General features: G+C 50.5%; 1 protein-coding gene across 2 annotated transcripts in view; it reads left to right on the forward strand.

The window, feature by feature from the left end:
- The window catches only part of Dpysl2 (dihydropyrimidinase like 2), a 100,025-nt gene that overhangs the window by 77,062 nt on the left and 550 nt on the right, over window positions 1–22,413 (forward strand). For both annotated transcript variants that reach the window (XM_028890023.2, XM_028890024.2), the window contains exons 5-13: window positions 52–113; window positions 499–579; window positions 1,277–1,345; window positions 6,063–6,183; window positions 15,217–15,373; window positions 15,703–15,844; window positions 17,331–17,501; window positions 20,139–20,318; window positions 21,029–21,194. In XM_028890023.2, coding sequence (XP_028745856.1) covers window positions 52–113; window positions 499–579; window positions 1,277–1,345; window positions 6,063–6,183; window positions 15,217–15,373; window positions 15,703–15,844; window positions 17,331–17,501; window positions 20,139–20,318; window positions 21,029–21,194 — 1,149 coding nt within the window. The remainder of the gene's footprint in view (window positions 1–51; window positions 114–498; window positions 580–1,276; window positions 1,346–6,062; window positions 6,184–15,216; window positions 15,374–15,702; window positions 15,845–17,330; window positions 17,502–20,138; window positions 20,319–21,028; window positions 21,195–22,413) is intronic.

Below are 22,413 nucleotides of genomic sequence, written 5' to 3' on the forward strand. Positions count from 1 at the left end.
TAGGCGTATCTATTAAAACTCACGCATCTACATCTCTTTGTCTGTCACTAGGTGTAAACTCCTTCCTCGTGTACATGGCTTTCAAAGATCGATTCCAGCTGACGGACTCCCAGGTAAGAAAGTCAGTCTTTCTCAGAAGGCTCCTGATGTTCTGTTTGGTCTGGTCACCGCTGCCATCTGGGGAAACATTCTTCCATGTGTGTATAGCCTGCCCATAGATTAATGGGCCATGGCTGGCAGATTTGGTTTCTGATGGACTGAGGGCCCCTCACCACACCTGTGCAGAGCTGTCCTCCTCTGCCTCTCACACCTCACTCCTGTCCTTTTGGTTGGGCTGCCTCTGTGAATGGCAGAGTGGCCCGACGCAGTCCCCTTGAGAGTATGGCTAAGCCCGGCCTACCAGAGCAGCCTGGATGCCATGTTTCCCCCACCAAGGGGGTTTCCTTTGACCTGGAAGATTCAGGTTCTGGTCTCTGAGCTTGCCCTCTTCTTCCTCAGATCTATGAAGTGCTGAGCGTCATCCGGGATATTGGTGCCATAGCTCAAGTCCATGCAGAGAATGGTGACATCATTGCAGAGGTATGGGACTCTTCCTCTCACATTCTTTTTTCATCTTGCAGAAAGCAAGCCCAAGAACGTAGGACAGCTTTGGGAGCTGAACACCAGTGTGGGAATCCAGAGGGCCTGGTGTTCTGGTACTGGGGCTCAGTCAGTGATCTCCTGCCAGTGTTCTTAGGGCATGTGGCTTGTTCCCACTCTCCAAAGGCCCTTTCCCTTGGCACAGCAATGCAGCTGTTCTGGATGGAGTCGAGGAACACCCTGGTTACACCCGGGCATCATCATATACTCTGCTGTGGGCCATGAGTGTGTCTCTACTTGTAGCTTTCCCAGGCAAGGTTCTCAACCTTCCTAATGCTGTGACCCTTTAATACAGTTCCTCATATTGTGGTGACCCCCAATCATAAAATTATTTCATTGCTACTTCATAACTGTAATGTTGCCACTGTTATGAATCATAATGCAGATATCTGATGTGCAGGACATTCATTGACCCCCAAAAGGGTCAAGACCACAGGTCGAGAACCACTGAGCCGTCTTGCTCAAGTGGGACTGGGATTAGTGGAGTGACCCCTTCGTTTCTGAGGTCTGGGATGACACTGTGGATCCAGCAGGGCCCACTGTACTTCTTGCTAGGGAATGTTCTGCCCAGCTCTCTAGCTGTCAGCCACCTGAAACCCACCTCCTCTGACCACTTGGCTTTTTCTGCACATTACAGGAACAGCAGAGGATCCTGGATCTGGGCATCACGGGCCCTGAGGGACATGTGCTGAGCCGACCAGAGGAGGTGAACATCTGGGAGTGGGATGTGTGACTTGATGTCTCTTGGACTCTGTGCAGAACAACCCCACCCCCAAGTACCCGTTAAAAGTGGGGCTGTTTGGATGCACACTGGTCTTTCAAAGAAATGAGTGCATGTGTGCGCGTGTGCATACCCACCAGCAATACCGTCAGGCCCCCCAAACATAAGATGGAATCACAGAGCCCCTTTACATCTCTGAAACACACAGGAGGAGCCCTCACCCAGTGCAGCATGCTCCGTGGGTCCTAGTGGTCAGATCCAATTGAAGACTGTGAGCAGGATTAGCCCAGGCTATGAAGCATAGTTACCCCACTAGACAATGGAGTCAGAGGCTGCAGGTATCATGTTGTGGGAGATAGGAGTTTTTATCACTAGAGTTTTAACATTACACTACTTTACAGTGTCGTAGTTAGGGTCCTTATTGCTGTGAAGAGACACCATGACCATGGCAACTCTTATAAAGAAAACATTTGATTGGGACTGGCTTGCTTACAGGCTCAGAGGTTCAGTCCATTATCATCATGACAGGGAGCATGGCAGTGTGCAGGAAGTCAACTGAAAGTCACACTGAGAGAAACTTGAACAAAAGAGACCTCAAAGCCTGCTCCCACAGTGACACACTTCCTCCAACAAGGCCACACCTCCTAATAGTGCCACTCCCTTTGGAGGCCATTTTTCTTTCAAACCACCACACGGAGGCTGGTCCTTCAGTAGGGTGAAGGTCAATCTAACAGCCATCTGACAGCTCTGAGGGAAGAGGATGATGGGGGAGTTCTGCAAGGAACATTCTAGATGGTGAAGATGTGGTAGAGGTTAAGAGGAGACCCTCAGGGACCTGGATGGATGGAGGCTCAACATTTAAGGTGTCCCTTCCAGAAACAGACCAGACCAGAGGAGGATGTTTGGTAAGTGATCTGTGAAGGAGCTGGGGCCACCAGATCCCAGAGCTTGCCAGAACAAAGCACGGAAACAGGAAGGATGCCCGTGGGTCTCCATGAAGGAGATCGTTATCCGGGAGCGCCCCCCCCCCCCCCCCCGTTGTGACTGAGCCTTTAAACAGAAAGCTTCAATCTATTTGTCTGTGGCTTAGCATAAGTGGCCTCTCTTAGGCTATTGTCATACAGAATTGCAAAATACCCCGGGGCCCAGTTACAGACATCCCCCAAGGGCCAGCGGGTCTAGGAGCATGGCATGGTGGGAGGAGGCTTTTCAGCTGATTTGGAGGTGCCCAGCTTATGCCAGGCTCTGAGCCTGATGATGCCCTGAGTAATTTCACCCCATGACAGTCCTGTGAGGTGAGGCCAGATGTAGGGACTTTAGAGGTGCAAAGACAGGGGATGGGAGGGGGGAGGGAGGGAGGGAGGGGGGAGGGAGGGAGAGGGGGAGGGAGGGAGGGGCTGGCAGAATAGTCCGGACTCTGGGCCCTCCACTCTTTCTTGCTGTTCCTTCGGGGAGTGTTCAGTGTGCCAAACTGAGTCTGTTGTGTGTTCAACTCTGAGGGGGCGGCAGGGAGGATCAAACACGGAGCCATTCTGAGTGGACTTGCAGGATAGCCCACTTCGGAAGAAACCGCCAGCAGCACACAGGATACAACATTAAAAAACGATTTCACTTCTGTGTGGTGGCGTCAGGATCTCTTCCATGGCAGGTGCCATGATGGCCAGCTTGCGTTTGAGCTTTGCAGAACACCTTCCCGCCACCATATGCTTCTCTTTGCAGCCCACCAGGTGGCCCGCTCAGTGGGATTTCCCGTGGTGTTTAGCTTAAAAAAAAGATGGAAAAAGGGAGACTTTTTTTTTAAGAACGCAGGACTCTAGGGATGCCCGTCGGAGGTGGTTCAGTGTGACAAGCCTGTGTTCCGATCACACCAGTGCCTGGCCCCATGTGGCAGTGAGCTGAGCCGGGGAATGGGCCTCTCTGAGAGGGACTGCCCGTGAGCTGGTGACACAGAGGCAGACAGGAAGTGTATAGATGTAGGCTAGAATGTGACCAGCTACCAGCTGTCAGAGCCTGGGGCCTGTGAGGAAAGTGGCCACTCAGATGTGTACAGTGAAGCCATCGCAGAGACACCTTCCCAGCTTGGCCTGAGTTGTGCAGGTTGCCATGGTGGGAGAGGCTGTCCAGAGACTGCCGGACATATCTGGACTCTGCTATGGGTCCCTGGGTAGGTCATTTCCCTGTGGTGTTTGTGCTGGTCTGTTTATGACACCACACAGATAACCTCCCAGATGTCTGAGATCCCTAGAAGGAGAAGAGGTTTTATTTTTAAGCTGTTATATCCTTTCCAGAAGATGTAAAGAGACTTCCGTCAGGGCCCAGTGCACGTACAGTGCTATCTGCTGAGGCTTGGGGGCTGGAGTGTTTTGATGGGACGGTGGAGAGTGAGGTTTAAATACCCTCTTCTTCCAGAGAGCTGGCATTTTAGTTTGGCCTCTGTCCAATTTCAGGCCACTCTGTGGGGCCAGATGGAGTCTGAATTCCATTCACAGTGTGTATGCAAATCCAGACAGACCCCTGGGACCAGGGTTTTTCTTCACTAGTTTTAGTGGAAGTCGGTCCCATTTGGCCTCTTAATTAGAGCCACTGCACACCCCACTTTAATGAGGGCAGGCCTGTGGACCCAGTCATTATTTATAGTGTGTCTGTCCCTTTGTGAAGGGTCTGTGCTGGGACATCAATAGGGCTGTTTCTGGCATCCCCTCAAAGTGTTGAGCATCTTGGAGTCCTCTTCATTCACACTTCACACTAGAGACATCTGAGCTGGCGGCCCAGCAGGAGGCTCCCGGGAGGGGAAGGAGGCCAGGGAGCCAGAGGGAGGTTCCCTTCAGCCATCCCTGGAATGGGAAACATTTGAGTGTTGGGTGAGTGTTTTTGAAGCTGTGTGCTTTCCTGTAGATCTGTAGACTCCCTTCACATAGTTTCATGCCCAGAAGCTGAGTGTGAATGAGGCTTGGTCTCTTTCACTGGAATGAGCACTTAGAGCTGCGACAGACCCCAGCCCCAGTGGGAACAGGATTAGGGAAGTCAACTCAGGAGTTGTACATCTCTCTCCTGGGAGAAGTGGCAGCCTGGCCTTTAAAGATACATTAATAAGATGAAACCATTCATTTGTGCAGCAACGAGTTTTGAACGTCTAGTGGGTACCAGCTCTGCTTTGAGGATGTTAGGAGTGGGGCATGATGGGTAGAGAAAGAATAAGACCATCCCCGCTTCTCACCTGCCAGAGTTTACACCACAGTGTCTCCTTAGGCAGTAGCCTTTTGGGATCTGCTTTAAATAGGTTTCATCGGTCACAGTGAACACACATTGTTGTACATAACGTGTACCTCCATACAAGGCGGCTTTCCTGGTTGGGCGTTCAGCAGACCTGACATGGGATCTGAAATTCCATTCCTTGAGGATCAGATGGTTGACTTGGGTGGCTCTTCATCTGTGCTGAAGGTCGTACCAGGCTGTGGCTGACCTGTCACGCTCTCGGAGAGCAGGCTGCTGCCTGCTTCATTCCCGAGCCCTGTGAAGCCTGTTTTGTTTTGTGGGTGATGCTGGCTGGGCGCACAAGTTATCTGGCAGACTCGGCTCCAGAGTCACAGACGTTAAATGTCCTCACTCAGGATCGTGAGAGCAGAGTGAGTAGCCACGTTGAGATCAGCCAAGGGGCTGTGAATGTATGGTGCTTCTCCAATGGGAGGAAGTGAAATTGTTACCTGAGTTAGGGGCAAAGCCTGGGCGCTGGCCGCCCTGACGAGCTTGGCTTGACCATCATCTCTGTAGGTGAGTTAGAGAAATAAGCTGTGGTTGGAAGCAGAGAAAGGAAGCAGTTGAGTGTAGTCACACTGGGAAGAGGAACAGAGAGATCCGTAAGCACATCTTCAGAGGCCTGATGAAGTTTCAGTTTAAGCAGTAGGCTGCTGGTCATGGTAGTACACTTGGTGGGCTATGATGAAGAGGCAAGGAGGCAGGATCAGGAGTTTCTGGCCAGCCTGGAACTTTAGTGGCGGTACAGCTCAGTAGTTAAGAATGCACCCGAGCTCACACCGCTCTTGCAAGGGACCTGAATTTGGGTCTCAGCACCCAGGTCAGGCAGCTCACGACTGCCTGTACTTTGGGTAGATCCAAAGCCTCCGGCCTCCACAGGCACCAGAACTCATGTACACAGACCTGCACACAGATGGACACATAGTTTAAAAAACAAAACAGCTTTTAAATAGAAGACAAGAAGTATGCATAGCCAGGCAGTCCCGATCATGGCGAGGTCCCTCCCAACCATCGTTGTCTTGGCTGCGGCGTCCTGGAAGGTGTTCTGTCAAGTCAGAACTGTGTGAACTGTCTTCCCTGGGGACAAGTTCCTCTTCTGGCAGGCACCCAGCTTCAGCCTTTTCCTTCTCCCGTCATAAAATTTCTCCTCAGGAAATTCTAATTTCTTAGGGACCATTGTTTCAGTAGTTTGAAAACTAAAGGGAGTGACCCAAGTATCTCTTCAGAATTTCTTGTTTCCTGCCAATAATCCCGCAGGGTGGTTACAACCCACATGGCTAGGTTCTATTCCGGAGTGTGAGTCTAGGCGGGGCCCCGAGGATCTATGCCCTGGGTGCCACTTGGAAAAGAACCTTGGGGGACGCATCTGTCTCTGTCTGTGAACGAGGACAAAGGTGGGCCTGAGGGTGGACTGGGTCTTCAGGCTTGTCTGTCTGTCCTCCCGTAGGTCGAGGCTGAAGCCGTTAACCGCTCCGTCACCATTGCCAATCAGACCAACTGCCCCCTGTATGTCACCAAAGTGATGAGCAAGAGCGCGGCTGACGTCATCGCCCAGGCACGGAAGAAGGGTGAGCTGTGTGGGCCTTGCGGACGTACTGTGGGCAGGTGGAAGGAAGGAGCCTGCGCACTGAGGAGTCTCTTTCTTTCCGACCCTCATGCCAACTGGGCCACTTTGATCACGTCCCAACATTAACCTAATTGTAGCCCAGCAGAGCGGGGAGCTCTGGTTTCCTCTCTTTGTTCCATGTCCGTGCCCTTGTTTGTATCTAGTGAAAGCCAAGGCCATGTGGGCAGGGAGCCCCCTCTCTATAAGTGGATTTTTTTTCAACATGATTCTGTGTAAACAGACTAGTTACACACATTAAAGCGGCAACGAACGAGGGAATTCCACGTAGTTTATCTGAGAGTCAAAGGGGGTTTATTTTGGGGCGTCTTACAACCAGCAAAGGGATCGGTTACAGAATCTGGGAGAGGTGAGGTGCAGTCCAAGGCAGCTCTCTGGAGAACTCTGACTTGGTCTGCAATCCAGCATCCAGGATCACAAGGTAGCCAAGAGAGCGAGCACGTTCGCATCTCAGGTCTTAAGGGGTCCCCGTCTCAGCCACGCCCCGGGTGGGGGCAGGTACCTAGCAGTTACCTGCTGCCGTCTAGGGGTGGTGCTTCAGGGGTGAAGCACAGACAACCACCCCTACAATACATAGGTTACATCACTTTTCACTGGCTACAGATCCCCTCTGGGAAGTGCTATTGTGCAAAATGTGTCTTCCCTCCATCATGGGGGGGTGTTTCTACTGGGGGACAGTCAGAGTCTTGTGCGGGACACATATGTGTAGCCACCTCAAGTTACTTCCTGCCAGTATACTGTGGATGCCTTCTGAGTGAAGCTGAGACAAGTCCTGGAAACTAATCCACTAAGGATACCTTCCAGCACTTTCCCTCGGGAATGTTCCGTGGAGCACCTTGTACATTATGAATAAGCAGCTCCCTTGTCAGCTGCTGAGTCTGGCTAACCACACCACATGCTTTCTGCTTAGGAGTTAGCCCAGCACATAGAGCCGGCAAGCAGGGCACGGACTGATGGGAACCTTAGCCTGATCTGAAGTGAACATTGCCAAAGGGATTCCTATCTCTCTTCTTGTGTATCTTTCCAGCCCGCGTATCTCCATTTATCTCTCTTTCCCCTCCTCGCTGGTGCTCCCCTCCCCCTCCCCCTCTGCCTCTGTCGGGTTTGGTCTGTACAGCTATTCCCACTTCTCTGTGTGATCCACATGGGGCTGTGGGATGTTTTCAGTGGTGGGTGACTGGGTACAAGCTCTGGACGGAATCGCTCCATGGCTACTCAGTTAGCCTGTCCCAAAGATGGCCTCCAGACATACCCTGTGGTTTCTGGCCCCTGCTCTTCGGAGGCTTTCTGGGGCTCTCCATTTGACCAGTTGCTAGGCTATTAATTTTTGTGAGCCTGCCCTCTCCTGGCTGTTTGGAGAAACTGCCTTTTATTTAGCAGTAGTAGTAGTAGTAGTAGTAGCAGCAGCAATATCATTTTGGTATTTTCAGACATGTAGCCCAGGCTGGCCTGGAACTCACTGTGTAGCTTTGGATGACCATGAGTTTCCGACCCTCCTGCTATCCCCTCCTGAGTGCTGGAATCACAGGTGTGCACCACTATTCCCTGTTGAAATACGCATCTCGAATGTGGTCAGCGTTGGCTTTGAGTTATTTTTTGAGGAGACCCTGTAGGTGGTGACTGAACCCGCGGTCCTTTGTTACCCAGGTACACTTGTGAGGTGGCTGGGCGTTCAGCTTCAACACCGAACACCTTTCCTGGCGCCACTGCTTCCATGTGGCATGGGTACAGTGGGTACAGTGCCTGGAAAGGGGGGACATGGTAGACAGCGGATTTTGTGTATTTTACTGGTCTTCCTGCACCCATGTGCTAATAAGGACTCAGGTAAGGCAAACATTCACATGACTTTGTATCGTGGCCTTCCTGTCCAAAGTGTAAACCATCATAGACTCACCTGGGTAGAGGGAGGGGTCAGCCTTTTGACAGACCACAGCTGGGGTGGAGTCACGAGCCAGCTCTCCCACACACCGAAGTCTCTGTTCCTTCCCAAACCTCTGGCCTTCCCCGAAGGGTGAGGACTAATGCGTGCTCATGAAGTGTACAGTTTCACTCCAGCATTCTGCTTTGGGGACCAGAGCAGAACGTTGATTTTTGTTAACCTTTGAGCCTGGCCAAAAGAGGAAGCAGTTCAGTTAGTTCTGTTCCAGAACCTTCCATGCATGAACCCAGCCGTGCCCATGCCATCCTCCTCAGGGTGGCCTTGGCATTCAAGCTGTTGCTCTGCCATCCTTCAAAACCTTGAAGTCGGACAGACCCACGTCGCTGGGGAGTTCCACGGTCTTCAGGTGCTAACAAGGAAGAGAAGAGCGGCAGAAGGCTCTAGCCCTCTAGAGGGCTGAGAAGGCTCTTGCCACCCTGTTGGAATTTCTTATCCCCCTCAGGAGGCAGCCCGGGCAGCAGCCTTCATTTTTTCTTTTATTCGCCGAGCTTGGGAAGAGCAGAGTTGAGCTTGGTAACTGGGCCTCGAACTCCAGGCGCCAAATCTCCATGTTAATGTTTGACCAACTCACCTTGCCCCTGGAGGGTTGTTTTAGTAGAGGGAAATTTTTGTGGTCCGTGTGGGTTGGGGCTTAGTTCAACAAATATTCTTGAACACCAAGGGAACAGTAACAGACTGTATCAGGGTTTGTTCCCTGGGATTAATAACACTGTTCAGGATCAGACCCTACTTTATGGTGCTTCAGTCACATGACTTACATCTCAAGGTCTGTTTCCCACTTGCAAAGGGATGGCCGTGGTAGTGACTCCCCTCCCAGAGGGATGGTTGGGTTTAAAGGAGATAATGAGGGTGGAGCTGTGTCCAGTGACCGGCCATCCTTGCCACTGAGGGATGGAATGATGGTGTAATCTGGAGGGTGTGCTCAGCAAACCAAGATGGAGTTGATGGTGTGCTTTTCCCTGTGCGGTGTTTTAGGCCTCAGTGCCAGGAGCAACAAGTGGTCTTGACCCCAAGCATCCCTTGGCGGGAGGGTGAGGCGGGAGCAGAAAGTCATGAGGGGAGTGATCAGTGCTCGTGTGACCACGGCAGGGCTAGAGTACGGGACAGAGAGCCTGTGAGGTTCAGGCTGTGGGAAGGACCCAGAACAACAGTGGTAATGTTAGTAAACGTTGGCGGGCCCTTCTTTGCATCTGCCATAAGCTTCCCTACCACAGACCCACTGGTCCCGTGTGAAAGGCGGGGGGTGTTAGGGCTAATAGGGAAAGGAGGGGAACAGGAGACGATGGGGTGAAAGGCCCCCGAGGGCTACAGCTGTAGGCCAGCTAGACCCAGCACACTGGCAGCTTGCCTTTTCTGAGTGACCCCGCGGTCACTGTTATTCTGTGCCATGCAGCAGGACAACCTTTACCAACCTCATTGTGCAGAGAGGGAAATTAACTACCCCAGGACTGGAATACATTATCCAGCTTTTAATTTTGTCTAGTCTTTCTTACTTTCTGTTTAATTTTCATGAATTCCTGGGATTTGAACCCACACCCTTGCACATTAGACAAGTTAGACAAGTGTTTTTTTCTCTAAACTGTAGCCTGGTACCTCATCTTACTTGGTATTTTGGGGCAACGTCTCACTATGTTGCTCAGGCTGGACCTGAACTTGTAATCCTCCTGCTTCGGCCTCCTGAGTAGCTGGGATTATAGGCCTGTACTATCAAGTCCTGGCTTGGGTTTTAGTCTTAAGAAGAATTTAGACAGTGGTTGATTCAATAAGCTCATGTCACGGAAGAGAAATTGAAATGCAGAAACTGAACATGTTGTTCCCAATCATCCAGCCAGTGAGAAGTAACAGCCATGATTCCAGATACCTGCCGTCTGTTTGTCCTGAGTGTCCAGGGTGGAGACTTCTCCCTCAGGCTGCCTTTTGTTCATGTGAGGAGTCTTGGGTGGCTGTAGATACCTTCCTGAGGGAGTGATAACCTGTGGGCAGTACCTGCTGATGTCACCCCATGGGCACCCTTCTTGCCCCTCCTTACTCACCCTTAGAACCAAAGAACAGCCACATTCAAACAATCATGGCTGCTGAGGGACACTAAACCCAAGTCCAAGACAAGACCTCTCTTGACCTATAGGCCAACAGGGAGGGATGTTGGCCATCATGAAAATCCTGTGGTCATGTGATCCATGAAGACTATTTCACCTTGGGGATGAGTTTAGGGTTAAACTAAGGATTACTTTACCACGTAGTAATCTTGAACCAGACTTGAGATTGAGGGTGCCAGGTGGGTTGGATTGTGAATGTCACAGACTTGTAGCAGAGTCCCTTAGTCAGAGAAACAGCCCACTGGGGGGTAGGGGAGAGGACAAGAAGAAGACAGAGGTGGATTTATTTCAAGGCATTGCCTCATGCAGTAATGGAGCCGGAGTGTGAAATCTTCAGAGAGGGCCAGCAGGCTGGAGATGTAGGTGATAGATGGTGGTGGCGCTCACATCTGAAGGCTGTGTGGAGACAGAAGCCTTCCCTAGTCAATGTCCCATTTGAAGAGCCGCCCTGGAGGCTGGGAATTCAGATTGCATTGTAATTCAGTCAGATAGGTTAAGGTCCTGGGTTTGACTTTCAGCCACTTGTGCTCTGTCTCTGTAAGATATGCGTGGGCTCTTTCAGGGTAGAGAGAAGAGTGCCTCCTGACCTGGGAATTTAAATCCATAAATGCATTCTTTTCTTTCCAACCATTTTGTCCAGCACCAGCAGAGGCAACCAATCAGTGTCATTCTGTCCGAATATTTTAAAAATTGATCTATGGCAGCAGATACAACACCCACAGCTTTGCCTCATAGAATTATTTGACTCAGGGTTCCCAGTGGTGTTTGTGCATTTCATCATGCCATTGTGGTGTGGACTGCATGTGTTTTCTTCACTGTAAGAATAATCATTAGTGCCCCCAAATCACCTCAGTTTAGAGAATCAGTTATAGGAACTTCTGAAAATATCCTGAGTATCCTGTTTATTATCCCAAGGGATGGTATTTGCCTATGATCCCAGCACAGGGATAGGGACTCATATCATGAGAGGTCTGTGATCATGAAACTGTAAGGGATCATCCTTAGGACTAAGCTAAAAGAGGCGTAAGCAGGATTGCTAGTTTGAGGTCAGCCTGGGCTATATATTAGCACGATATTGACCCAAAAACGCAAAACCGAGGCTGGGGAGATAGAGTTGGCAAGCGAGCCCAGGACCTGAATTTGTCTCCCAGAACCTGTGTAAAAAAAATGGGTGGTGCATGTCTGGAATCCAAGTGCCGGGGAGGCAGATCTCTGGGGCCCATTGGCCACCCTGGCTGGCTTACTTAGAGAGCTCCAGGCTAATGAGATACACTGTCTTGTATATGTGCAACTCCCCACCCCGGGTGCATCACACACACACACACACACACACACACACACACACACACACACACACACAGTTGGGGCTGTGGCCCGAGCACTCCAAGAGAAAGGCGGAGTGATGTGGGTCTGTCTGTCTTTCCACTGGGTCTGTCATTTCCCCGGGCTTCTGTGGCTGAGCTTTGTGCTCCCTGGCCATGGTTTCCCATTGTTCTTGCTTTGGATTTGTTCTGCTTCTCGTTCACGGGAAGTGACAAACTGTCGGAGCCCAGAGCTGTCAAACATTTTCAAACCCCAGCTTGCAGTTATTCTTCATGAACGTGCTCAGCCCGGGGCTGGTTGTGAATAAACATCACCCGCCAGGCCCCTGCATTCCTGGCCTTGACTAGAGCGTCTGCCAGAGTCTGGCTTGGGGTCACATCCTTCAGTTTAGACTTTCCCTGGAGAAGAGAATCATGAAACTACAGCCGCCGCCAAGAAAGCATCAGCAGTGTATTTAGAGAAGCATAAAAAAGGGCCAATTAAGCTGTTCGTGGTTTATTATTATTAGTGGTAATGATTGCTGGCACACAGCAGCTCACTGGTGTCTGTGGTCTGACTGAGCTCTGGAAGCCTGTCCATGGCTTCCTCCAGCACAGGCTTTATAGGGCAGGGAGGGGAGCTGACTGCAAGCTTCTGGGCCACTGAGATGGAGTGGGGGGTGGGGCGGTGTAGAGCTCAGTGTGTGAACCACACTCCCCTGAAGGTGGAGGTCTTGGATATGATGGGTCCTATCCTAATCTGTGGAGCTAAAAATTTAGAAATAAAGACTGGTAGGGACCTCGGACTCCCTCAGGAGGTTTGATTGGAGCAAAGCAGGATCTGGAGACATGGGCTATCAGTTAAGAATTCTTGCTTTTGCAGAAGACCACACAGTTCCGTTCCCAGCTCCCACACTGGGAGCTCCTCACAGCCACTTGTAACTCCACCTTATGGGGGAATCTAAGGCTTTCTTCTAGCCTCTGCTGGCACACACACACACACACACACACACACACACACACACAGACACACACAGACACACCACACTTGCATCTGCATATACATACATAAGCGCACACGTACACATAAATAAAAATTTTTTTAAAAATTCTGTGACTCCCTCTCCCCAGGTCCCTGCATGGCTCCATCTTGGGTTGACCAGGAGTCCTCGCTCTGTGATGGTCTAAGGAAGAAATTATGTGTCCCCAGTGATCTTGGAAGCTCCGACCCATCGTGGGGTTTCCAGGGGCTGAAGGCTGAGTTCACTCTCCTATAAGGCTTATGCTAGAGTAACAGAGGGCAGGGGACCCAGCCTCTTGTCAGGCAGCACCACTTTCTCCCCAGTCTTGGATGAAGCCCATCCGTTCCTCGTACCTGCCTCCCTCAGCCGGGTTTCCAGAGCCAGGATGGGGGTGCAGATTCAGTGACGGGACAGAGGCTGACAAATTCCAGGGCATTCTGGGAATGTAGAGCTGCTGTTTTCTCCTCCAAGCACCATTGGTGCTCTGAATTTTTTTTTATGGTGACAAAACCTGTATGCCCTGAGGACTGTGAGTCCTTGGTGCAGAGGTGGGCAGTGGACAGCATGGCTGGCAGATTGGCTGGATCGGGGGTTAGACTTCATCAGATCTGTTGAAGTTCTGACAAGAACCACTGCTGCTCCTGCTCAGCCGCGGTATGTCAGGAGGGACCGAGGAACAGCTAACAGCTGGCCTTGGCGTTGTGCGGTCTTTTTCCATTCGGGGGTGTGGGCCCAGTGTGCTTGTACCAGCTTCTATTGGGAGGGCTTCCCACAGGTCAGGAATGCCGGGTTCCTCTCCTGGCTCTTCTTCCAGGGGTCTCCTCCCTCGGTTCTAGAAGCCTCCCTCCTGCCTGGCGACTGTTATGGAGGGTGGCTGGGAGGCAGCTGTGCCTGTGGCCTCCCAACACCCTCTCACTGAACAGCCACTTCTTTGTGACATTCCTGAGGCAGGAGGAGGCAGCTCCCTGGAGCCAGTTTTGAGTGTCTGGGCAAAGAGGGTGTTGTGGAATAGTATCCAGTGATAAGCCTCTGCAAGGACTGTGGAGAGGAAGGGAGACACATTCCTGACTGAGAAGGCTTTGGCTTTGAGGGTCCTGTGTCTGGAGAAGAGAAGTCGGGTGAGCGATGGGAGGAGAGGAAAATGGATTGGGTAACCTGAGAACGATTTCTGGCTTTCTGGCCTTGAATTAGTCAAACAGTAGGCCACTGAGCTGGCTGGACACATATTTGTTAAGTCCCTACTGTGTGCAGGCAGAATGATCATCAGGTATATTGAGTGCCTACTGTGTGCAGGCAGAAAAATGATCATCAGGTATGTTGAGTGCCTACTGTGTGCAGGCAGAAAAATGATCATCGGGTGTCACCATCAAGAGTCCAGAAGTTTGAAAGTGAGAGATCATCTGAGCGTAGGATGCAGTGCTTAGGGGAGGGGTGGTGCCTGAGCCATGAGAGCGGAAGCTGAAAAGCCTGGTCTGGTGGCACACCTCTGTAACCTCAGCTCTCCAGAGTCCCGGCAGGAGGATAAGAAGTTCAAGATCATCCTCTGCCACATACGTAGTGGGTTCAAGGCCAGACTCAGCTAGGCAAAAAAGAAGAGCTTGGCTTTGAATCATGAGGGACATAGGTGAGGTTCGGGGAGAAGGTAGGTTATTTTGTTTTGTTGTTTCAACATGGAAGACATGACACAGAAGGGTCTTAGAGGGATGGTGTGAAAGAGAAGAGTATTCAGAGAGTGTTCTCTGAAGATGGAGTGTCTGCACACTCCGTGGGTGTCACAGTGTCCCAGAGCATGGACGGAGCCGAGGAAGCATGCACAAACCTAAGATCTGCTGGAATGAGCTAGGAAAAGGGATGAGGCCTGGTCAAGGGAAGAAGGTATTTAAGACACACAAGGATGGACATTAGGCAGAGTAAGTGGCCCCGGTTGTCTGGCTTCCTCCAAAGGGACAGAGAAGATACCATTTGGACATCAAGGGAGCTGACGTTCTTTCTTGGACATCGTATGAAGTTATGCTGGGCTTCTGGAGACTTCCGAAACCCCAGTGGCCTAACTGTAGACTCTGATGAAGTCAGCTGCGGCTCTGATGGCTGTCATTGTTGGTGCCCCTCTCGTGGCCACATAAGCGTCCAGGCATCGCTAGAAGATTCTGACACTACTTGCTCTTTGATCCCTCAGCCTTGTGATTTCTGCTCTATAGCTAGAACTAGACATGGTAAAGAGGGTAGGGGAGATGGCTGTTAGGTATGAGCAAGGAGGCCCCCTTCTGCATAGTAAGGTTAAATCCGCTCATCTTCTGAAAGAGAACATTCTAGACGGTTCTGAGGCCTGGGTGTTGGAAACCATTTGAGTTGGAGATCAGTGGTATGTAACATGTATAGGGTGTAGGATTGCCTTAAGACAGAGGGTTGAGTTCATAGAGCAGGATATCTTAGTGTGTGCTAACTGGGTAGCCTTGGCTGCCTAGGGTCCCGGCATGGCGTCATCACCTGTGAGATGAGGTTGTATCCCCATGGAGGGAGCCCTGAGTGCATGCTACAGTGCGAGCACGTGGTAAGGTCTGCCGAGAGTGGTCTCTTGTTCTTGGGGTGTCCGACCGAGCCACCTGTTCTGTTTCTCAGGAACCGTGGTGTATGGCGAGCCCATCACGGCCAGCTTGGGGACGGATGGCTCTCATTACTGGAGTAAGAACTGGGCCAAGGCGGCTGCTTTTGTCACCTCCCCTCCCTTGAGCCCCGACCCAACCACTCCAGACTTTCTCAACTCCTTGCTGTCCTGGTGAGTACCGGGGACTTGTTCACATCTGCACCCTAGATCTCCTTGGACCAAAATGACCCAGTAGGCAGCAACATGGTCACTGGGAACAGGCTAAAAAATAGACCCCTGTTGACCAGATTTGGGGTTGTTAGTAAGTGAGAACAAGGAGTTATTCTGTCACCGTCTTGGGTGGGTGATAGGGTCATCCTGACAGCCGACTAAAGGTTCTGAAGGGAGGGCTCAGAAGGATGCCAGCGTGGCTGGTGGGACATCACTTATGAAATACCTCAGCAGACAGACCGGGGCACCTTGCCCTGTAAGGAAGCCTCATGTCATGTGTCTCCTAACAGTGGAGATCTCCAAGTCACAGGCAGTGCCCACTGTACCTTCAACACTGCTCAGAAGGCTGTGGGGAAGGACAACTTCACCTTGATTCCTGAGGGCACCAACGGCACAGAGGAGCGGATGTCTGTTATCTGGGATAAAGCTGTGGTAAGGACTGATGACTTCCCTCACCACTCAGGCATGCCCCTGTCTCCGTGGGTGTGGGGCTCGTGTTGGCCAGTTGAGAACATTCTAGAAACTCCGAACTTGTGAGATGATGTTTCTCCAAGGCAGTTCCTAGTAGCTCATTTCCTTCTGAGTATTACATGTAAGTCCTGTGTCAATGAGGAAGTCGCTTCCTGGTGGCCTCCCCAGTCACCAGTCTCCAACTCCACTTCGTTGGGAGTGAGTTTGAGGTCTCCCGGTGTTCAGAGATTGTCCACACCACAGGCTTCTGTTTGACCTGTTTGGGGCAGATACTGACCTTGGGAGTTTCGAAGCTTTTTCACTTTAATTTTTAAAATATAGTAACAGGTTTTCTGATTCTTAATGAATTCTTGAGATTATGTGAGTAAAAAAAAATCATCTTGTGTCAGAGGTAATCGACAGTGAACATTTTGGGGAATGTCTTCAGTTTTTGTCAGCACACGTGTGCACAGTATGTGTCGGTATTCAGGTAACACGAGCATCACCCACACTGCCTCACAGCCCATTAAAAAGGTCCATAATGCGTCATGAAGCTGTCATCATCTTAAATCTACATGAGAATCAAGACACTTTTTAGTCTTCTTGTTTGTTTCCCTGAGACAAGGTCTCTCATGATGTGGCCTTGGTTGGCTTGAAACTAACAGTGTAGACCAGGCTGACCTCCACCTCACAGAGATCCACCTTCTTCTGCCTCCCCAGTGCTGGGATGAAAGGCCACCATACCCAGTGAAAAGCTTGATTTTTTTGATAGTAGATGGCGACTTCACTAGTCATTTTTTTTATAATTCTTTCACTAAAGTTTTGTGTTTGTGTTGTTTCTATTTTTTTTTTTAACTGAGATGGGTATCCATGTAGACATCTCCTTGGGTACATCTTTAATTATATTTGCACAAGAAGTTTCTAGAAATAACATTGCTAGGTCAAAGGAGTCTGTTAAAGACCGTAAATACATATTGTTAAAATTCCTTCTGCAAAGATTATGACCCTTGACATGGCGTATGACACTTCTCAGTGGGTTTTAAGAGCAGAAGTCCAAAACACAGCTAATTTGGTAAATTGTGTCTTTCTTAGTTGATATTCAATTTCTTTGCTGATTGGAATGAATTTTTTAATATGCCTTTTGGCCACCTAAAATTTTTTCTTCCTCTCAATGCACACTCATTTTCTTGTTCTCCTGTGTTTAGAGCACGGTTGGAAGGGGAGGACTTCAGGAAGTGATTGACCCTTACTATGTATCTCGGAAAGCCAGGCTGGCCTGAAATTGACTAGAGGCTCAGCCCTCTGCCTAGCTTTGTTGAAAGGGAAATTCCAGAGTGCATTGCATGTCAACATGTATTCCTTTATTGCTGAACCTGATCCACCTTCAACTTTCTGACCACCTTCCCTCGTGTGTGTGTGTGTGTGTGTGTGTGTGTGTGTGTGTGTGTGTGTGTGCTGTGCCCCACAGGTCACTGGGAAGATGGATGAGAACCAGTTTGTGGCTGTGACCAGCACCAACGCAGCCAAAGTCTTCAACCTTTACCCTCGGAAAGGCCGCATCGCAGTGGGATCTGACGCAGACTTGGTCATCTGGGACCCTGACAGCGTGAAGACCATCTCTGCCAAGACACACAACAGTGTAAGGCTTGCCCATCTTGGGTAGACATGTGTGCTCCAGGTACCGAGAGACGGGGCCAGTCCAGGGATTCGGGAAGGACCTCAGTTGGGTAGGAATGAAGTTTCCCAGGGATGTGCTGTGACTTCAGCCTTCCAAGGGCCAGACTGACACTCTCACTTTCTTTATTGAGGCCTACTAGACTGCAACTCCTGGCCATGTTTTAGACTCAGTGGCCTCTGCCCTTAAACTTTCGGAGACCCTAGAGTGACATTTGACGTCAGAACCTCAGAAGATTCTAGAAGTCAGGCACCAGTCCATTGCCATGGTTTGAACAGTACCTCTTGTGGTGGGCTTACAGAAAGGGACCTAGCTAGAGCAGTCAAATGTCCAGTCCTGAGGTGGCCACTGGGAACTTCCATTTTGTGTCAGCCTTCTCTCTGGCCAAAGGTCTGATTGATAGCTAAACTAACTGCTTAGATTGGGATAACCTGTCAGGAAGGCAGTTCCTGAAGAAAAACGACTCTCCCTCCCACAGCAGTCACTGAACGCCTACAGCTCTTTGTGGGGCTTTGTGAGCCTTTCCTCCATCCAAGTTGGCCCCTCCAGTAGAGTAGTGTGATCTTGGACAGACAACCTTATTGTTGTGAGTTCATGGCTGCAATCTTGCTGTCAGAAAATACTATCTCACAGCATCCCCCTGGTCCTCTGACTCTTACACTCTGTTCCCTCTTCCATGCATTCCCCGAGAGCCTTGGGTGTGGGGTTGTGTCATTGTGCCCCATTTGGAGCCAGGCATGGTCGTGAGTGGTTTGGATCTCTAGGTGAGAAGTTCTGAGTGACCAGTAGGCGCCACGGGGAACACAATTGCTACGGCTCCTCTCAGTGGGCCAGAAACTCTAAGGACGGTCGGGCCCAAGGGCCACAGCTGCGCAGGGCAGGTCCAGGCGTTTCCGGGATGGGCGCGGGCCTTCTGCCAGTCTGAATCCTCTCTGTCGAGCAGAAGGGTTTGGGTGGGGCATGCTAGCCTCAGTGCCAGCTTCTTCGGCCCCTGTGGGTACCGAGATGGTGGGTGCCTCATGGGGAGACTGCTGGACTCCATGTTTATGGCTAATCTTGCCTTGCTGGTTCAGCACAGTCTAGTGCCAAGCCTGCTTAAACTTGTATCATCCATCTTGGGCTCCTCAGTGACGTCCTCAGGGTGACCCTTTCAGTGCACATGTGTATCATTTCATATTCCCACTCTTTTCATTTGACCGTCTCTCCAAAGGGTCTGGTGTGATTATCCCAAGTGGGAAGATAAATAAACTCGAGGTGCAGAGAGCTTCACGACCGCTCTCACGTTACATAGTGATCTTGCGGTGGAGCCCGAGTTAGAAGCCCTAATTTTCCAGCATTCTCCCCCCCACCAGCCTGCGCGTGCGTGTGCAGCGTCAGAGCAGGGTGGGGTGGAGAAAGTGCAGTCCCTCTTTTGTGGAGTCCGCTCTCCAGAGGGAATAAAAACTGCTGCCAGGACCATTAAAGACACAGGTGACTGTGAGCTGTGAGCTGGCATTGGGACCTCTCTGCCTAGACAGACGGAGGACAGGAAGGAGTGAAAGTTTGGGAAGACCCTTGCTGCTGCTGACTGACTTTTCTCTCTACACCTGTCTCGGGCAGTATCTGTGCTCTGACTGATGTTCTCGAAGAAATGTGAGCCTTGGGACACCCCATTGCCCTTTGCTTTAGGGGCTGCTATTAAGCATGCCTGTGTGGCGTTGCTCATCCAGTGTCCCACAAACAAGAGACTCCAGGTCTGGAAACTCCAGTGTGGAAACTCTAACTCATCCATAACCCTATTGTTAAGTTAAGCCATTAGGATTTTCCCACATTCCCAACTTGCTCCATAATTTTTTGAGCAATCATGTGAAGTCAAAAATGTCCATACTTAGTGATGGCACAGCCTTCTATCTCAGAGAGGGGCAGGAGGTCTGGAATGCCAGCTTTAAAAAAAAAAAAAAAAAAAAAAAAAAAAAAAAAAAGCACTCAGAGAGGTGGTTCTCAACCTGTGGGTCCTGACCCCTGGGGGGGAAAAATGACCCTCTCACACAGGGTCACCCAAGACCATGGGAAAACACAGATATTTAGATTATCGTTCATAACAGTAGTAAAACTACAGTTATGAGGTAGCAATAAAAAATAATTTTACGGTTGGGATCACCACAACATGAGGAACTGTATTAAAGGGTCGCAGCATTAGGAAGGCTGAAAACCATTGCCTTATAGTCATGGTCCTGCTTCCCTCTGTATTTTAAAGGGGCAGATGACTCCCAAAGCCTTCGCCTCAGCTCCTTCCTAGGCCACTAGCCCCAGTGTATATGGTGTTCATGGCCTCGGCTCCCCGGGACCTGTGCTCGGGGAGACAGAGTGCAGGACTCAGCCAACAGAGGTTAGGATCCTGGATGCTTTTGTGTCTCTTACCCTCTCATAGGTTAGGCATGTCAGAAAGTATCTAAGGACGCTTCACTGATGAGCATATTTAGACAGAAAGCGCATGTCCCCGGGGCTACCAGTGGAGACATGCTCCAGCTCTGGGGTTTACCAGTAAGCTTCATCAGACTGATTCAGTCCAGTCCAGAAACAGGGATTGCTCTGATGGTGACTTTCCTTCCCCACCCGCAGGCTCTTGAGTACAACATCTTTGAAGGCATGGAGTGCCGTGGCTCCCCACTGGTAGTCATCAGCCAGGGCAAGATTGTCTTGGAGGATGGCACGCTTCATGTCACTGAAGGCTCAGGGCGCTACATCCCTCGGAAGCCCTTCCCTGACTTTGTGTACAAGCGCATCAAGGCAAGGAGCAGGGTGAGTGATTTTTGTTAACTTTTAAACATCATGCATTGAGTTGAACTCCACAGACACTCATTAAGAACGGTGAGTCAGAATCCTGGGATGGCGGACAGAAAGGTAAAGACAACTTGACACTGGAGGAGTCAAGGATGATCAGAGCTTTGATGATGAGTGAGGGGAAAGGACCCAGAGGAGGGAACTACTGCTGCAGAGTCATGGAGGGAGATGTTAAGGAAGAATACATTTGGGTTTTGAAGCTTAAGTAAGAGTTTCTCAAGCCAAAGGAAGGAGATCGAGACACTAGGAAGACGGAATGTGTTAGGTGGAAATCATAGAGTGTGTTCAGGGCATGGTGAACAGATGATGCTCAAAAACTGAGAGTTAAAAGAAGAGTGATATTAGAAAGACAGTTTGATCTTGAAAATGACACCAGACCCTCTTCACATCCTGATCAGGGGCTTCTTGGAGAGTTCAAAGATGATGTGACCTGGTGGGGGAAAATTGGAAGAAACCAGTAGAGTAACCCGTTGTTGGGGACCCAACTTGGGAGAGCTTTGGCCTGGAGCTTCAGGGGCTCTCCCTATTGTACCTGTCCATAAGGGGGGGGGGGGCCTAATCCCCAGGCATCGCTGGCCTGTCTTGGCTGCTGTTCCTTCACACTGGGAGGGTGCAGGGAAGATGTCCTCTGTGAATGGGACAGGTTACAGGGTGATTGTGTGTTTCAGCTGGCCGAGCTGAGGGGGGTCCCGCGTGGCCTGTATGATGGACCCGTGTGCGAGGTGTCTGTGACACCCAAGACAGTCACTCCAGCCTCATCAGCTAAGACATCCCCTGCCAAGCAGCAGGCGCCACCGGTTCGGAACCTGCACCAGTCTGGATTCAGCTTGTCTGGTACGGCCAGGGCTGGGTGGTTCTGGGGAGGTTCAGGCTCTGTAGAGCCAGCCTGAGGCTTTCAGCTCCGCTACTGCAGAAAAATGAAAGATAACAGTAGTCTCCGTCTTTCCCCAACGGGGAACACTCCAGCCACCAGACGTGAACCTATAAATGATGAACTGGGTTTCAGAATCTGCAGGTCAGTTTTAGTGCCATGTGATGCGGGGACACCCACCCTGTGAGTGACGCCTTGTAGACTGAGGGGACATTTTTCCGATCTGTCACGTCCCTTGTTAAAGAGGGACTGTGGCAGATGAATGGGGAGCCTCACCTTGCTCAGGCCTTCCGCGCTTCAGTTCTCACCTGTGCGGCCAGTCACAGCTGCGGCTCCCTGTGGGGCTGTGGTGTGACATCCACTGAGTTATCATTCATGTTCGTTGCCTAGGACAAAGCCACTGGACGCCGATGAGCCATCTGCAGGGGTGAAACCTGTGCCCTCCTCTCGGTGACAGAAAAGTGGACTTTCTGTCTTGGAAACTTCCTTCCCCTCTTCCTTCCGGCCCACGAGAGAGCCTTTCCATTCTCCCCGCTTCCTAAGCTTAGACATCCAAAGTCCTGTGGCCGGTCACCAGCACAGTGCATGACACAGACTTCCTTTTCTTGTCATGTCTGCTGGGTTTTAGAAAGTACCTTATGTGCCCATGATGAATCAGGACACTTGAAGGCGTTTTGGTGTGGGAGACAGGCTCTTAAACCCTAGTTCTCTCCCTACAGGATGAGATCAGTCACAATGTGACTCCCCATATGATTCACGTACATGGCACAGGTTGCCAGTCCCTTTTTGTGAAAGAAATGCTTGGAAGCTAGGTTGTGTTTTTAAAGTAGGAAAAATATCATGTAGATAAAGAAATAGTTTGTGACTAAGACCCAAATCCAAACAGGACAGGTGGCTAAGCAGTTAAGAGCGAACACTGATCTTGTGGGGGACCCAAGTTTGTTCCTAGCAACCATGTCAGGTGACTTGCAAGCACTTGTAACTCCAGCTCCAGGAGATCCAGTGCCCTCTTCTGGCCTCCTCAGGCACTGCACTTATGTGCACGACTCCCACCCCCTTCATTCATATATATATATATAATAAAACAGAATCTTAAAAAGCAAACACACAATGCATCTGTGTTTCATACACATGTGACATGAAGTCTTGAAGGGGACTTCATACAGTATTTTTAGTATGCCA

The sequence above is a fragment of the Peromyscus leucopus genome, chromosome 9 (genome assembly GCF_004664715.2).
Source record: "Peromyscus leucopus breed LL Stock chromosome 9, UCI_PerLeu_2.1, whole genome shotgun sequence".
Classification (NCBI taxonomy): Eukaryota; Metazoa; Chordata; class Mammalia; order Rodentia; family Cricetidae; genus Peromyscus; species Peromyscus leucopus.